This window comes from Rhinatrema bivittatum, chromosome 4 (genome assembly GCF_901001135.1).
Source record: "Rhinatrema bivittatum chromosome 4, aRhiBiv1.1, whole genome shotgun sequence".
In the NCBI taxonomy this organism is placed as follows: Eukaryota; Metazoa; Chordata; class Amphibia; order Gymnophiona; family Rhinatrematidae; genus Rhinatrema; species Rhinatrema bivittatum.
The window spans coordinates 415,889,745-415,907,652 of record NC_042618.1 but is presented as its reverse complement, the minus strand read 5'-3'; the positions used below and the strand labels follow the sequence as shown (position 1 = coordinate 415,907,652).

At 44.5% G+C, this 17,908-nt stretch overlaps 1 protein-coding gene across 1 annotated transcript in view; it reads right to left on the bottom strand.

Annotated features, from left to right (window-relative positions):
• Window positions 1-17,481, bottom strand: part of LOC115091217 (cytochrome b-c1 complex subunit 1, mitochondrial) — a 34,556-nt gene extending 17,075 nt beyond the window's left edge. Inside the window, exons 1-3 of the mRNA XM_029601289.1 lie at window positions 17,336-17,481; window positions 9,598-9,738; window positions 2,708-2,794 (exon numbers count right to left, since the gene is read on the bottom strand). Of these exons, the coding sequence (XP_029457149.1) occupies window positions 2,708-2,794; window positions 9,598-9,738; window positions 17,336-17,398 (291 nt within the window). The 5' untranslated portion in view covers window positions 17,399-17,481. The remainder of the gene's footprint in view (window positions 1-2,707; window positions 2,795-9,597; window positions 9,739-17,335) is intronic.
• Window positions 17,482-17,908: the final 427 nt, after the last annotated feature.

Sequence of the window (17,908 nt, the reverse complement as noted above, 5' to 3'; positions counted from 1 at the left end):
ATGGGAAAAGAATAGACCCATTCTGCTGTTCCCCGGAGATACTATTGGAGAACTTGCATACTCTCTACCAGGCATGTTTGGCAACACTGTCAGAGTTCGCGCAAGTGCTATAGCGGCATATCATCTCCCATTCGATGGTCTTCCAGTTTCGAACCATCCGCTGGTGTCCCAGTTTATGAAGGAGATCTTGAAATTGAGGCCACCCATGCTAAAACAGTCAGTCCCTTGGAACTTATACTTGGTGTTGCAGCAACTCGTGTTCCCACCCTTTGAACCCATGGACAGTAACCATATAAAGTACTTGACTTGGAAAGTAGTGTTCTTAGTTGCAGTAACGTCAGCAAGATGAGTCAGTGAGCTGCAGTCCCTGTTCACTATCCTCCATTCTTGCAATTTCATCACAATAAAGTCACTTTTGAGGACTCATCCATCCTGCTTGCTAAAGGTGGTCTCAGCTTTTCATTTGAATCAAACCATAATGTTGCCCATCTTTTTCCCAAAGCCACACAGAAATGAATGGGAGAGATTCCTTCACACTTTGGACTGTAAAAAGGCTTTGGCTTACTACAAACAAGAAAGTATGCAGTGAACAGATCTTCTCAACTATTTGTGTCTTTCAACCAGACTGCGCCAGGTTTACCGGTGACAAAAAGGATTTTGTCAAATTGGATATCACAGTGCATTCACTTCTGTTATTCAAAGCACTCAGCAGAGCTCTCGAATCCAGTCAGGGTGCATCACATAAGAGCCTGTGCAACTTCAATTGCACATATCCACATGTACCATTGCTGTACATCTGTAAGGCAGCCATCTGATCATCTTTACATACTTTCACATCACACTACTGTCTTGACCAGCAGGCAACTTCGGTCGCTGCACTGGGCTCAGCAGTATTACGGTACTTTGAGGCTGTCCAAAGCAGGGCAGGTTGTGCATATAACGGTGGACATCCCCCTACTTCAGCATACATGGCACAACCCTAAGCTGAGAACTCTCAGACAGCATGGCTAAATTCAGCCTGCTTACTGACAGGAAACAAGCAAGTTTGCTTACCATAAACAATGTTTTCCATAGACAGTAGGATGAATTAGCCATGCTGACCTGTCCACTTCCCTAGACAGCCTCTCCACATTGGCTGCAATAGATAAGCTATCTTGTGGACTTAGGACTGAATCGCTTGAAGAACCACACAGGTCCACAGAATCAGAGCTCTGTATACTTGGAGAGAAACTCCGTCTAAGGGCCGCCCAAAGGCCGTCCCAGACAGCTTGGCTAATTCATCCTATGGAAAACACCATTTATGGTAAGCAAACTTGCTTTTTTATACTGTCCAAACATATAATGTTCAGGAAAAAACTCAAGACGTGGCTCTTTCACCAAGCCTTCTCTGATCCTCCAGACAATCACTAGTCGTCACTATTCTCACATGGACGAATGGTCTTCTATCCTTTCGAACGATGGACTCAGGCACTTCCAGGTTAAAGCACCTTAAGCTGTAACCCATACTCTTTTTGTATTATGTTACAATTACTTCCTGCCTTTACCTTCTTCCAGCTATTTTAAGCGTCCAAGTTTCTACTCCTTGTTAAATGTAACTTTGCCTTATTCACCTCTATTGTTATCTACTTTATTTTTTGCTTCAGTTATACCCTTGTTATATGTAAACCGATCCGATATGGTTATTACTATGAAGGTCGGTATAAAAAAGTGTTAAATAAAATAAATAAAATATAAGGCACTTGGTTTTTATGTTTGAAGAGAGCTTTTATTAAAAGACAATTTGCATTTTTACACTGTAAAGCAACTTTTATCCAGATAGACTTCCAATCACAGCACGTCACAAACAGATATGCAGCTTCAGGGGTGATAACTTTCATGCAATATGAATGACACAATAAAAAAAGTTAATTAAATTACAGTTAGATAATATGAGTTATAAGTTCTTACATTTACATTTTACACTTCCTGAGATATAAAGTGTGTACTTATGTAAACTGAGTTAAAAAATTAATACATTTATGGAGATACATTGAACAGTAATGTACCATTTTTGCCACACATTCTTTGCGTTGGATAACTTTTTTTTACATACAGAACTACCTGTGCATCCAATTCAAATTCTAATGTATATGAAAATTTAAAAAATGAATTACAACGATTAAAGCTGAAGATCTGCTTGCATGTTCACATTTAACAGAAGTGGCCAAACAAATTGTGGAATATGATCTGAGATCCCCTGCATGTAAAAATGTGGAAACTGTTTGGAATATAACCATACAATCAAATCAATACTCAAGAATCTATTGGCCCATCTGTACTATTCAGCAGGAATCTAGCTTCCATGAGCAGGGCCACTAGGAAACTGCAGATATTTTTTCATTAGTGTTTATTTAAATTCACTTTGTGTCTAATTTTCTGGAACTATGTTTTGTGCTGAAATCAAAGTTTATGGTCTTAGTCTGCTCAATTAACAACTGAGACCTAGAAGGACGATGGCCTGAGCCTAATCAATACACATACTATAAATCTGCTAAAAAATAAAAATTGCCAAAAAAAAACAAAACCACACAACCTTATAAAAAAAAAAACCAGCAAAAGAAAGAAAAATGCATCCACCCCCTCAAAAATCCATAGAAATGTTACAATTCTCTAGTGGCTGTTTTTGACACAACTGGGTCTGACATGATGAAAGTAAAAACCGCCATACCTTAAATGTTAGGTGTTCAAGGAAATATGCTGAACCATTATTTTTTTCAGTTTCATAGCGGCTTCCAGCCCCAATCCATACGCCTACCTGACATAGGAAACAGATTTACAACACAGTGTTTGAAAACAGTAGTAACAGAAAGAAAACGCCCAGTCACGTGCAGCTCGTTTGTACTTACATCTGATGTTAAATTTTTTAAATTCAATAATAAAGTTCTTTACAAGTGTTATTAATTTTGATGTGGCTGTCTATCATGACAGGAGCTGTCCAAACTGTGGTGCTAAATAGAAATGAGGTGCACTTTAATAAATCCCTAGGTTTCTTGATCATGCTTCTTTTAGTAATGAATACATTTACTGTGAAAGGATCGATGAAGCCAAGAAAGTAATCCCCCATGAGAAGAATCTTTATCCAATTTATTGTTCAAGACTGGACAGATTACAAATGTAAAACCCATAACCCATAGTGACTACTCACTCCCTTGATGCTAACTAATTTGAAAACATTCCAAAATATGGCAGCCTAGTTAGCTATACTGTACAGTAATTTCCAAGAATGTTTTATAAGAAGCATTTTTGGGCCAACATAGGAAAATTGGTTCTAACCTGCTAATTTTCGTTCCTGTAGTACCACGGATCAGTCCAGGCAGCCGGTTGTGTCCTCTGTCCAGCAGATGGAACCAGAGAAAAAAAATAACTGAAAGGCATACCATATATGGGCATAGCTCACCCTGCACTCCTCAGTATAAACATTAACAAAGCAGAAAAAGAAATTGAATAAGGTCAAGCAAGTAACAATTCAACAGTAATAATATAATGCCAATTTGGAACAGTGTTATACATAGCTCTTAACAACTGTGAAAATAACATCCGGTGCCTTATGAATCCTTTATTTAATACTTCTATAGGATAAAAAAGGCATTTACCAGTGCTGCAAAAGGAAAAAGATTACGAGCGGACTGAAAAAGTAGACCGGGTGGGAGTCTGGACTGATCTGTGGTACTACAGGAATGAAAATTAGCAAGTAAGAACCAATTTTCCTTTCCCTGTACCTACCCGGATCAGTCCAGACAACGGGATGTACCAAAGCTTCCTTAGTTAGGGTGGGACTGAGACAGTCCCGCTCGGAGTACCTGTCTGCCAAAGGAACCAAAAATAGGTGCCTGAATGTTGAGACGATAATGCCGAGCAAACGTATGTAAGGATTTCCAAGTGGCCGCTCTACAAATTTCTTGCGGGTAAACTAGCTGGCTCTCTGCCCAAGAAGTAGCTTGCGAGCGCAACGAATGGGCCTTTGGACCCTCTGGAACTGGCCGGCCCCGGCAGAGATACGCAGACGCAATAGTTTCCTTTAGCCAGTGAGCTATAGTAGCTTTAGAGGCCTTCTGCCCCTTATGAGGGCCGCTCCATAAAACAAAGAGATGATCGGAAACTCTGAAATCATTAGTGAGCTGTAAGTAGTGCAAGAGAACTCGCTTAACATCCAAACGGCATAAATCACCACTAGCTGAGCTAGCAATATCCTCCTGAGAAAAGGCAGGGAGCTCCACTGACTGATTGACATGAAAGGAGGAGACTACCTTTGGCAGGAATGAGGGAACCATCTTTAAAGAGACCCTTGAATCTGAGAACCTCAAGAAGGGTTCTCTACAGGATAAAGCCTGCAGTTCAAATACCCTCCAGGCCTAACAAATAGCCACCAGGAACACTGTCTTAAGCGTGAGGTCTTTGAGCATGGACAGACGTAAAGGTTCAAAAGGTGCCTCGCAGAGAACCTGAAGGACCAGGTTTAGACTCCAAGACGGGCATGTATGCCGGACAGGCGGATTCAAATGCTTAGCCCCCTTAAGAAAAATGCACCACATCCGGATGGGCTGCCACCGCGTAACCGTCTAATTTCCCCAAAAGAGAGCCAAGAGCTGAGACATGAACACGCAAGGAGTTGAAAGACAAGCCCTTGGAGAGACCATTCTAGAGAAAGGAGAGAACTAGAGAGACAGAGGCCTGCGCGTCGAAACCCCAAGTTCCGCACACGTTATCAAACTCTCCAAACCCGAACATACGCCAGCGACGTAGAGGTTTTACGAGCCCGCAACAGCGTGGAGATGATTTCCTCCTTATAGCCTCTCTTTCTTAGACTCCTCCGTACAAAAGCCAGGCCGCTAGACAAAAGCGATCCGCCCGCTCGAAAAATACGGGACCTTGTCAGAAGGGGGCCGTCTGACGCAAGATTCACGAGGTCCGCGAACCATGGTCTGCGGGGCCAGTCTGGTGCGATGAGAATTACTGGCCCGTTGTGAACCTCTATCTTTCGGAGTACCTTTCCCTCCAGAGGCCATGGGGGAAAATACATAGAGGAGGACATCGCTGGGCCAGGGCAGGACCAGAGCCGTCCACGCCCTCCGAGCTGTGTTCCCTTCTGCAACTAAAGAACCTGGGAGCTTTTGCGTTTCTCAAGGTGGCAATCAAGTCCAGGTGGGGAACCCCCCACTTGTGTACGACTAGGTGCATCACCTCTTCTGACAATTCCCACTCCCCGGGGTCGAGATACTGACAACTGAGGAAGTCGGCCTGAACATTCTCCTTCACCGCAATGTGTGAGGCCGCCAGGCATTCCAAGTGACACTCTGCCCAATCGAACAGCTTGCTGGCCTCCAAGGCCACCAGGCAACTCCTGGTGCCCCCCTGGTGATTGATATAAGCCACCATCATTGCATTGTCTGAGAGGACTCTCACTGCCTTGTGGCGAAGCAAGGGAAGGAAGAACTTGAGAGCTAGATGGACCACCCAGGCCTCCAGACTGTTGATGTGCCAATTGGAATGGACTGTGGACCACCGGCCCTGAGTTGATAGAAACTGACACATCGCCCCCCAGCTGGAGAGGCTGGCATCCATCGTCACAATCATCCACTGGGGAGACTCCAGGGGCATTCCCTTCGAGAAGTGGTCGAGAGAGCGCCACCACTGTATGCTGATGACAGTAGATTCGGAAAGTGGTAGAATTGCCCAAAAATCCTCCAAAACCAGCTTCCAACGGGCAAGCAAAGCTTTCTGCAAGGGTCGCATATGCACAAACGCCCAGGGAACCAAATCTGTGGTGGAGGCCATGGAGTCCAGTACTTGAAAGTAATCCCAGGTTGTGGGCTGCGAGAGAGATATGAAAAGCTGTACCTGATTCATGAGCTTGAGCGCCCTGGCTTTGGGTAGGGAGACCTTGGATTCGTGGATGTCGAAGTGAGCTCCCAGAAATTCCAGAACTTGAGAGGGTTTGAGGTTGCTCTTGGAGTAGTTGACTATCCATCCAAGGGAGCTAAGCAGTGATATGACACGGCTCACTGCCGTCACACAGAGCTCCATCGACTTCGCCCGGATAAGCCAGTCGTCCAGGTAGGGATGGACTAGGACTCCTTCTTGCCGAAGAAAAGCCGCTACTACCACCATCACCTTGATGAACATGCGAGGAGCGGTGGCCAATCCAAACGGGAGAGCCTGAAACTGCAGGTGCCGGCCCAGAATTTCGAAGCGAAGGAACATTTGGTGCTCCTTGCGAATAGGGATGTGTAGGTAAGCCTCCGTGAGGTCGAGAGAAGCCAGAAACTCGCCGGAGCAAACTGCCGCTATGACTGCCCGCAGGGTTTCCATTCGAAAATGGGGAAACTTGAGAGCCCAATTGACCCACTTGAGGTCTAAGATTGGTCGGAAAGAGCCGTCCTTCTTGGGCACGACGAAGTAAATGGAATACTGGCCGGATCCTTGTTCATTTGGAGGAACAGGAACTATGGCCCCCTAGCTCCAGGCCTTTTCCGAGTGCCGCAAGGAGATATCAGGTGGCGGTCCGGAAGGTCTCGAGCAAATTCTAAAGCGTAACCGTTTCCGATCACATCTAGGACCCACTGATCCATAGTAATTTTGGCCCATTCCCTGAGAAAAAGGGACAGACGTCCACCTAAGACGGGAACAGAGGAATGGGCCTTCCGCATCTCATTGTGAGGTCTTGGCGCCGGATCCTTGGGGGTTTCCATCTCGGAATGGCTGACATCCCCGAAAGGAATGAGACCATGCCTGAGATCTGGAGGGAGTATTTCACTGAAAAGATCCACGCAGCTTGTTGTACCTGCGCTGACCTCTGAAACGAGAGCGCGAAGGAAAAAAGGATTTGGCATGTTTAGGGCGGTCCTCAGGCAGTTTATGAACCTTGTTGTCTCCCAAGGATTTAATAGGCTGTTCCAGGTCCTCCCCAAAAAGCAACTTACCCTTAAAGGAAAACAGCCCAACTGCGACTTAGAAGAGGAATCCGCTGCCCAGTTACGTAGCCAGAGGAGTCGCCTAGTGGAGACTATGGCTCTTGCCTGCACCCGAAGGAGATCATAAAAGGCATCAGCGCCATGCAAAATCGCCCCGTCGAGCCGCTCTGTTTGTTCGGCCTCTGCAGCCGGGAGGTTCTGGGTGCTAATTGCTGAACCCACGTAAGGCTCGCCTGCTGCATGAGACTGCTACACATCGTTGCACGGACCTCTAAGGACAGCACCTCGAAGATTCACTTGAGGTACAGCTCCAACTTGCGGTCTTGAAGATCTTTTAAAGCTGTCGACCCCACCACTGAGATGGTAGTGTATTTGGTGACCGCTGACACCGAAGCATCAACCTTGGGGACTTTAAGCATGTCGAGGGCCGGATCTGGCAGGGGATACAGCTCATCCATTGCCCTGCCCACCCGGAGGCCAGAATCGGGGGATTCCCATTCCCAGAGTAGGAGCTGCATAAGCATAGAATGAAATGGGAAGGTATGAGGCGGAGCTCGTAAGCCAGCTAGGACTGGATCCACGGTGCGGGAAGTGGATGCACTGGCAGAAGTGGAGGCATTGGTGGTATCTTCCGGTGGGACTTCAATCCCTAGTTCATCCAGAACAAAGGGAATAAGAAGATCCAGCTCCTCGCGTTTAAATAACCGCAGGACCCGTGGGTCATCTCCTTCTACTGGTAGATTCACAAGCAGCAGATTCGGATCTGAATCAGAATCTGGCAAAGGAGCAGGCTGCGAAGGGTGAAGAGTATCTGAGCTCCCAGGTACAGTGTGGACCCTAGTAGCCCCCTGCGGGTCCGGTGGGCCAGAGCCCTGGCCACGGGACCAAATGAGGAATCTTAGCCGGGGGAGGGCCCGGAACGGGATCCCCCTGTGCCTCCAAGCTGACCAAAAAAGACCTGTGTAGCAAAGGAATGTCAACGTCTCTGCAAGAGGACCTGAGGTAAGAACATCTCAGGGGAGACTAAAAAGTAAGGGGGAGAGACTGGACCACCAGTACCACCCCTGTGCAGGGAAATTGTTATGGCTACCGGGAATTGGAATCCTAGGCTGAATAATCAAGGGGAAATCCCCCCATAGGACTCCTTAAGAGTTAGGAGACAGAACTGTCCCCTGTAAATTTAAAAACTCTGTTCCAACCTTTTTTTTTTTTTTTTTTTTTTTAATATATTTTAATACTTGCTTGACCCAATGTAGGAGAAGAAAACACTGAAATATCTGAGGAGAGGAACCGCAGGTTCGTCTGACTGCATCTGCTGGAACCAGAGAAATACTGAGGAGCGCAGGGTGAGTTATGCCCATATATGGTATGCCTTTCAGTTATTTTTTCCTCTGGTTCCATCTGCTGGACAGGGGACACAACCCACTATCTGGACTGATCCGGGTACATACAGGGAACAACTATACATTAACAGCAAAATCAATTGTGTGTGAAGTTGCCATTATAGGACACTTGTTATTAAAAATAACTAAGGTATTAAAATTTAAAGCAAGGAACGTAAGATTTGTTAAAAAAAAAAAAAAAAAGAGTACTGAAAAAAAGATAAAGTAAACATAGTGACTACACCTGGCAGAGTACAGGCATTAAAGGGTCATCTGTGAAGTGAGTAAAAATCTTAGAGCTGTTCAATAATTCAGTGCAGAGCTGGACTACACCACCAAGAAACCAGAAAGCTTCTAGGTGGGCCAGTGTAGTAGCTCAAACCTTGATCTATGTAAGCCGCACTGCAGAACAGACAAAGAGAACCAGCAGGTTCTCTTTGTCTGGATCTCCTGGGAGTGCATGCTGTCCCAGTCTCCATAGTTGTTTTATCTCCTCCACCCTAGTGTACATCTTTTTTAATCAGGAAGAATGTGTCAAAGGGAGGTACATTAGCAGAGTCTGGGAGCACACATTTTTGCATTGTCCATCTACTGCTGCTATGATTTCCACTGCCCAGGGGAACAAGTACTGAGAGCCAGGTGACTTGAGGCCATTACTGATCCACACTAAGCAGGAGTTACTACTACATGTTGAGCCAACTGGGACAGATGCCAATGGAGCTGTGGGATTAGAGAGAAAAATTGAGTTGTACTGGTGACAAAAAAAAAAACCAAGGATATCTGCAGGCAGGAACATAGTTGGATAAGTGGAGTGGAAGGGCAAGGGGGGCACAAACTGTAGGGAACAAGTTAGGTGTGAAAATAAAGCAGTAGGAGCTGACATGGGAGAGAGAAAAAGCTGAAGGACTAATTTTCCTAGGCTGATTTTAGAAGGTAGTTCAACTCTGCCTCAATCTGTTTGGAAGAATGCATGAACAACTGTGCTCTGCTTTCAACTTGTATGAATATAAATAAAGAGAAACTTTTACACATTTTTGTATCAGAAACCTGAAGCATGAATGCAAAGATAACCAACTAAATGCCTGGATTCAGATCTTAAGCAGTGATTACATCCACAAAGGTAATACAAACAAGCTCTGGAGGGGGGAAGAATATTTTTATCCCCCCTTAAAAAATTATTAGACAAGAAATTCACAGTGACATCAAATGTTACCAGTACTGTGCCACATAAACACACAATATTTGTTATTAAACTATAAACTTACTGTACAAGTGGCATGGCCAGACTCCTCTGAGGCAACACGCAGACCATTCTCCAGAGTGGACAACTGGGTCTCGGGAATGTTATGGAGTGTCTGGGCATATGAAGCAGCAGTACGATGTCTCTCTAATCCCAAGAAGGCTGGCTATTTTTAAAAAGTCACTATTAGGCAAGAATTTCAAAACTAAAGCAATAAAATTATAAGCATCACATGTGCAGATACTTATGACAAAGTCCTACCATCATGTATCGGTATCTAAAATAACTTATTTAAATAATTTATATTCCGCTTTTCTCAACAAAACCTGTACAAGAGATTACAATAGAAAATATCAATTAACTCACATACACAGTCAATAAAACAAAACTAAAACATAATGCAACAGTTAAAATAACAGCAATATCTGCAATCGCCCAATTTTTCCATCTCATCTAATGCTCTACATATTTAGCACATCTGCATAAGCTTGCAAAAATAATAATGTTTTCAGCTCTTTCCAGAACATTTTTTATGTCAGGTTGTAATAGGAGGAGGCTATTCCAGAGCCTAGGGCAAATAACTAAGGCCTGGATTTTCTAAAATTGCAGGCCTTAGTAAATCACACAGTACCGGGAGGAAATCAGTGGAGCAGACAAAAATCACACAAGCAGCAAAAATGTAGAAAGAACGTGTAATTCAGCTTTAAACTGTTCAAAAACTAACAAATAATATTTATCCAATTTCGAAACAGCTGTTTATTCAAAATTCCTGTCACAAATATTGTAGTAAAGCTTTACAATCCCTCGACACAATCATGTTTTGCCAAGGGGCTGCATCGGGAGGAACCAACAAAGACATTTTACAACTTTGAAAGAGGTGCTAATTAGAATAGTAGACAAATACAGAATCAGAAATGCTTAAGGTAATAGAAATTACATATTTCAGAATTTTAAAGAATTCTTTGGCAAATTTTATGCATCTACAGAAGAAAACAGCGATTGAGTCAATCAAAGAAAACAGCGAAAAATACAGCATGTCAAGATGATGAAATTATACTTACCAGATAATTTCTTAGCAGACTAATCTCCTGGGGGAATTCTGTGCAACTGAAAATTCTGCGCACAAAAACTGAAAATTCTGCAAAATTCTGCAAACGTTATATTGGTCAAAATAACACGATTTACATGACAGTCTTTAAGTAATTACATTTTAAATTATTACAATCAAAAGTTATTACTTAAAGTTGCAGATTTTTAAATATTTTGAGCAGAATTTCCCTAGAAATTCACTGTGTGTCCCTTCCACATACACACACCCTCATACAGGCTCCCTCACTCTCTTGCACACACACACACATCCCCTCATACAGGGCCCTCTCTCTTGCATACACACCCACACAAGCTCCCTTTCTCTTTCACACATACATCCTCACACAGGATACCTATGTCTCTCTCTCACGCAGCCCTTCACACAGGCTCTGTCTCACACATACACAATCCCTTCACACAGGCTCTCTGCCACCCTCCCCTCCCTCACACACACATTCTCTCTCACCGACATCCCCCCCCCCCCCATGCTCTCTCTCACACCCTCCTGCTCTCTCTCACCCTCCCCGACACTCACTCTCTCTCACCGGCATGACGCAGGACGCGCTCCGTTCGCGGCGAAGATGACGGCCCGGCGCGCTGTTCGCAGCGAAAAGGGAAGGCCCCGTGTGCCACGAATGGTGCGCCAGGCCTTCATCTTCACCGTGAATGGAGCGCATCCCGCGGCACACAGGGGCCCTTCCCTTTTCGCTGCGAATGGTGTGCTGGGCCTTCATCTTCGCCCCGGGACGCGCTCCGTTCGCGGTATGCCGGGGTCTCCTCTGCTATTTTCTGCACAGAATTTGGCAATTCTGCTCAGGGTGTGAATTCTGCGCAAATTCTGCATTCCGCAGTAGCACAGAATTCCCCCAGGAGTAAGACTAGTCCACACCTGCGGGATTCTCCTGCTTGCCAGTAGATGGAGGCAGAGAACCTTTTCCATGTTTTTTTTTTTTTCCTGCTTACGTCACTCATGTTATATATTCTGGGATAGCTGGGAGGTTCCTCGGCAGCCTCTTGCCCTAGCCTATTAGGCCGATGTTCTGTATTTTTCTTAAACCCCCTCCCCCTTTTTTTTCTTCCTTTGGGAGGGTACTTGGACTGGTCTGCTAGGACTAAAGGAAAGGAAATTTATCTAGTAAGGATAAATGTCACCTTCCTTTTCATCCTGCAGACTAGTTTACACCTGCGAGATGTACCCGAGCAATAACTAATTCAGGCGGGCTGAGGCCTTAGAGGCCCCCAACACTATTTTGCTAAACTTCAGATCCTCTTATACCTGCAGGTTTAGCTGTAATGTTTTGTGAAAAGTACTCCAGGAGGACCATGAGGCTGCCCTACAAATATCCTGATGCGTTGAAGCCCTACTCTCCCACCCACAGGGTTGCTTGAGCTCTAGTATAGTGGTTATTACCTGGCACTTTGGAGGCCGCATGCATTTTACTGCCCTCAAGAATTGTGCTATGTCAGGGTAAAACCCTAGGGAGCCTCCTGCACCTGGCCCTTAAAACAGGCTAATGCTGCCACCTGCACTTTGAGTTTAGGGCTAACCCTTTCTCTAGGCCATCTTGCAGGAAATGCAACATTTCCCCTGTTTTCGCTGTTTCTGGGGAGACTTTTCTTTCCTCGTACCACTCCTCAAAAAACTTCCAGACCCTACCAAATGCCCAGAAGGTAAAGTGTCTCCCTTGATCTTAACAAGATGGCCCTTGAATAGCCTTTTTTCCTCTAACCTGCCCTCTCAAGAGCCAGGCTGTAAGATAACAATCTGACATTCCCCACTTGACTAGGCCCTGCCTGAGCAGGCTCTCTGCTTTCCTTTAGAGGTGCATCCCTGCTCAGCCTCATTAGGTCTGCATACCATGACTTTCTGGGCCAGTCTGAAGCCACCAGAATGATCCAGCCCCCATGATCTGCTGCTTTCCTCAGTACTCTCGCTTCTAAGGGCCATGACGGAAATACATACAGCAGCCACTGGCCATTACTGGACTAGGATATCTATTCCTTTTGATCCCTGTCCCTGGTGCTTGCTGAAAAAATGTTCCTCCTTGGCATTCCTTCCTGTTGCCATCAAGTCCCATTCTAGCCTTCCCCACTCCTTACCATTCAGCGCATACCTGTTGAAGTAGTCTGTCTGTGTGTTCTCCTTCCCTGCTATGATAAGGGGCATGGAACGGCTGCCCTATGAGGAAAGGCTAAAGAAGTTAGTGCTGTTCAGTTTGGAGAAGAGACGACTGAGGAGGGGGTATGATAGAAGTCTACAAAATCATGAAAGGATTTGAACAAGTTAATGTAAATCGGTTACTCTCCCATATAATAGAAGGACCAGGGGGCACTCCATGAAGTTAGCAAGTAGCTCATTTAAAACAAATCGAAGAAAATTATTTTTCACTCAGCACATAGTTAAGCTCTGGAATTCATTGCCAGAGGATGTGGTTACAGTTAGTTTAACTGGGTTTAAAAAAGGTTTGGATAAGTTCCTAGAGGATAAATCCATATACTGCTATGATGGTAATTAATAAGCAATAGTAGCTTGTGATCTGTCTAATGTTTGGGTACTTGTGACTTGGATTGGCCACTTTGGAAACAGGATACTGGGCTTGATGGACCCTTGGGTCTGACCCAGTATGGCATATCTTATGTTCTTATGTAAATGGCTGTTTACATGACATGGGTCTTTTCTGCCCAGTTCATTAGCTGTTCTGCTTCTTCTTCTTCTAACTGCCAACTTCACGTCCCTCCTTGCCTGTTTATATAGGACACTGCTGTGGTGCTGTCTGAAAGAACTCTTACTGGCTTCGCTCTGATCTTGGGGCTTAGGTATTTGAGCGCCAGCCTTACTGCTCTCAGCTCCAACAGGTTCAAATTGAGGCCTCCCTCTCCTTGGCTGACCATCTACCCTGCACCTCCTGATCTTCGCAACACACCCCCCAGCCTAACCTGCTGGCATCTGTCTCTAACATCACCCAGTCCAGTGGCTCTAGACTGACCCTTGCTAGTAAGTTGCTTTCTACTAGCCACCAACGTAGACTGGCTCTGGCCTCGGAGGGGAGCCTCTCTCCATATCTTTAAGTGCTAGGGTTCCATCTTGAGAGCGTTGCTCTCTGTAGTGGGTACATATGAGCCTTTGCCCATGGGAGTATCTCTAAGGTTGCTGCCATTGACCCCAACACCTGCAGGTAATCTCTTGCTTTCCTGGGCCCTATAAGCTTCCTCACCTGGTAACTCAGTTTGTCTGCCCTTTTCCATGTCAAAAACACCTTTGCCTGCTCGGTGTCGAACTGGGCCCCCAAGTAAACTAACCTTTGGGTAGGCTGTAAACTGTTTTTGGCCTTGTTTACTACCCAGCCTAACTCCTCCTTGTGAAACTGCTGCTCTCCTCCTCTGACCTGGCTCTGATCAGCTAATTGTCCAGATATGGGTGCACTGGAATACCTTCCTTCCTTACAGGCCGATACAGTACAGTGCGTGTTGACGCGCAGAAACACATATGCGGCGCCATTAGAGAATGGAACCGGGAGAGGCTTAAGCGCTACGTTATTTATTCAAGATACATCTGTACTGCGGATGTTTTTGGAATTAATTAATATTTATTCAGTGTGCTTTCATTTAAGCCCCCGAGGCAGCCACTGGAATGTGGCGAAACTTGGCGTGAGTCGGGCAATTTTAACTAATTACATACATCTCCACCAATTAAAGATTTGGAAAAGACCCTTGGGCATCTATTCTTTGTTGTTTCCTCACGGCGTTGTTTGATTGCCTACCTTGCTGTTTTCTGGTTAGGTTTCTTTAAACCTGGCATGTGTTGGGAGCCCAATGAGGAACTGCTTCCCAAGGGACCTTCTAATGTAGCCACTTTGGCTTTCATTTCTTTATAAGCTTGGTGCATTAACAAGATAAATTCTGTGGAAAACTCAGTTTCCTGCGCTGTGCCTTGCCTTCTTCCTTTTAGGGCTTCTCTATCTCAGGACCTGCCTGCACCTCTGCTGCATCCCCCATGATGGGGCCTCTGCCCGATCAGGCTGCTCAACAGCTCTCTCTGAGCAAGTGTGGGTGGTGCATCTGCTTGCAATCCACCCCTCCCCTCTTCATCTAATGGCTGCTGTCTGGTGATTCAGCTATCATAGTAGGGGGAAAAGGAGTCCACGATGAAGCTCCTCCTTCTTGTCCCTCATTGTGCATATTTCCGGCCCGTCTCAGCCATGCATCTTGCCACTGGAAGAGAAGAAACCTGTGTTCCCGCTGCTGTGGCTAAGGACGCCAAACTGCTCCCTATGAGCGTGTGCCTACCCCTCCTGGAACTGCCCTCTGCAGACCGCAGCTTGGGACTACTCCAGGTTTTGTTTTGTTTTTTGTTTTTTTCAAAAGGTGAGGAGGGGTTCCCCCAGGAGTCCAACTACCTTGCCCTGTTACTTCTCTCTTTTTTCTTTTTTTCGATAGTTCCTAGCAATCCCAGTATACACTCCCACCTAACCGGAGGCAGAGAACTACTGATGACCCTCCCAGCTATCCCAGGATATATAGCATGAGTGACGTGAACAGGAAAAAAAACAAAAACAAAAAAAAAAGAAAGTGGAAAAAGTTTTCTGCCTCCATCTATGGGCAAGCAGGGGAATCCTGCTGGTGTGGATTAGTCTGCAGGACAAAAAGGAATATAGCATTTAAAGATGTTGTTTAGGGGTACATACCAATAGAATTGTTCAGAAAACGAATACGACAACATTTTCAAACAGCAGCATTTCACTTACTGTATGTACAGAGATATCAACAGTATTTAACTTAAGCAAGCAAAAACCGTACCAAAAATGTTCAACCAATCGGAAGAAGTCACATAATCCAAACCCTATTGGGATTAAAGATGAAAAAATCAATCACAAAAAGACTTAAAGACGAGTGTCAGCCAATTAGAAGGCTCAAATACAATCCATAGTGTCTATAACAATATAAAAAAATATTGCAAATGGACACTTCAGAAAAACAGAAGACCACTATTGCACAGTTAAGACCAAAAGGAAATGGTGAGTTAAGCTCAAATATCCATTTCTGTTCTCTGTGGACCAAGGAGGTTGAAAAATCACCACCTCTGTTCAAGGGATAAGTCTACTCAATCACAAATAACCTCACATCAGAGATGGCCTATTTTCCTGCCAATGAATAACTAAAGGAGCTTGCTTAAGTTAAAGCATTATCTCTATATAAGAGAAACACTGCCGTATGACAATGCTGACATATTCATTTTCTAAACAATCCTGTTGGCATATACCCCTAAACAGCCTCTTTAAATACTCTAATCTTGACATGCCATATTTTTTGTTGTTTTGACTCGAGCACTGTTTTCTCCTGTAGATGTGTAAAATTCACCAAAGAATTTATTTTAAAATTCTATATTTGTCCACTAATCTAATTAGAACCTCTCTTTCATAGATGTGAAATTTCTTTGTTAATTCCTCCCAACACAGTCCCTTGGCAAAACACAATCGTGTCGAGGGACTATAAAGCATTACTACACTATTTGTGACACTATTCTGAATAAACAGCTGTTTTGAAATTGGATATTTATTTTTGAACAGTTTAAAGCAGAATTACACATTTTTAGGTAGCCCAAACTATATGGAATTGTAGTAATCTAGTGTTGATAGTACCAATCCTTGTCCCACAGAATGAAATCATTCTTACATAAAAACCTTTTTAGATATCTATCTTTGAAAGATACCTTTTTTTTAAATACATTCTTGATCTTAGTTTTAAACTTCAATGTAGAGTCTACTATAAGTCCCAAATCTCAGGCTTCAGATGTAAAAGGAAGAATATTCCTATTGTACTCAAACTAGGGAATATTACCAAGTGGTACGGCTTTATCATAATAGCTCTGTCTGCACCAAAATTAATACAAACTAATCTTCCCCATTCAATTTTCTACTTTCCTCAAATGTTGCTATAACCATCTTAGCAACTGGAAAAATTAACTGTATGTCACCTGCATAAAATCAGTATTATTCCAATTACCCCAGAGGTGCTATCTACAGATTAAATCAAAGCTGAGCCTTATGGTACTCCTATAACCAAGATCTTATGTTTTGATATCTTTCCATTGGCCATTATCTTCTTTAGATGACCTCCTTTTACTAGAAACCCTAAGCTGGTTCAGTTTTAATTAGAATTCCCTCGGCAACAGCCCTGGACACCTGCTTCTTTCGCCCACTGGAAAAAGCAGCTCTTGACCACTACAATATTTCTGAATTGAGCCTACCTGCGATGTCCAATAAAAAAAAAAAATTAGATGCATAAAATTAACTAACAATACAAATCATGTCTCTCACAGAACGCTAGCCAAAAATGTCAAAGCAGTGCGCTGTCGTCAGAGGCGCTTTACCTCACTCAAGATATTTCGAATATTTTTCCTATACTACCTGCATATTATTGAAATTAAACCAGTATATACTAGACAGTAGAGTAGAGTAGACCCTTCCTTCCTCCATGAGCCTCAAGACAGTGCAGTACTCTCTGTATTAAGAGTAACTTGTTAGGGTTCTGAAGAAGACATCTTCATGACCTTTCCCGGTAGCTGCACGTCCCCGCCCTTGGCCTAAAAACCTCTTTCAGCTTCCAGCCTTCCCCACCTTTCCTCACCCCACCGAGACTGTTGCCCCTCCACAGCAAGAGAGCCGGTAACTCACCGGGCGTGCCCGGAGGAGGGCCCTGGCCGCCGCGCCTCCGACTCGACACACAGAGGCCGTCATCTCCTTCCTCCGGTTCCGAAACGGAGGACAGGCGAGAGCGCATGCGCAGTGCGACAAAGCGCGCGTCTGCGTGAGCAGAGAGATGAAAGAGTGGAACCCAATTGGGGGGGGGGGGGGGGGTAGTACATGGGCTCCCTCTAGCGTACGGAGGCGAGAGCAGCAAGGTGACAGCCGCATGCCAAGCCCAATACAGACCAGCATCAAAATCCGAACCATGTACCTGATGCTGTACATTCCGTAACATGTATTCTTACTTAAATTAAGATTTTGTAATTTTCCTTTCTTTTCCTGTCCTTCTATTTTAATTATTTTGCATATTATTTTGGCAACACATGTCAAATTGTCATGCCAATAATCTTATTTGAATTGGGGAGGGCAGAGCATGGGGGCTCATCATTTTCATTTAAAATAGCTGTATTGGTGCATCCTAAAAATCCTATGATTTTGTTTGCTTTAGACCACGAGATGACAATTACAGCAGTCACTCTTCTGGTGCACAGACAGACAGGC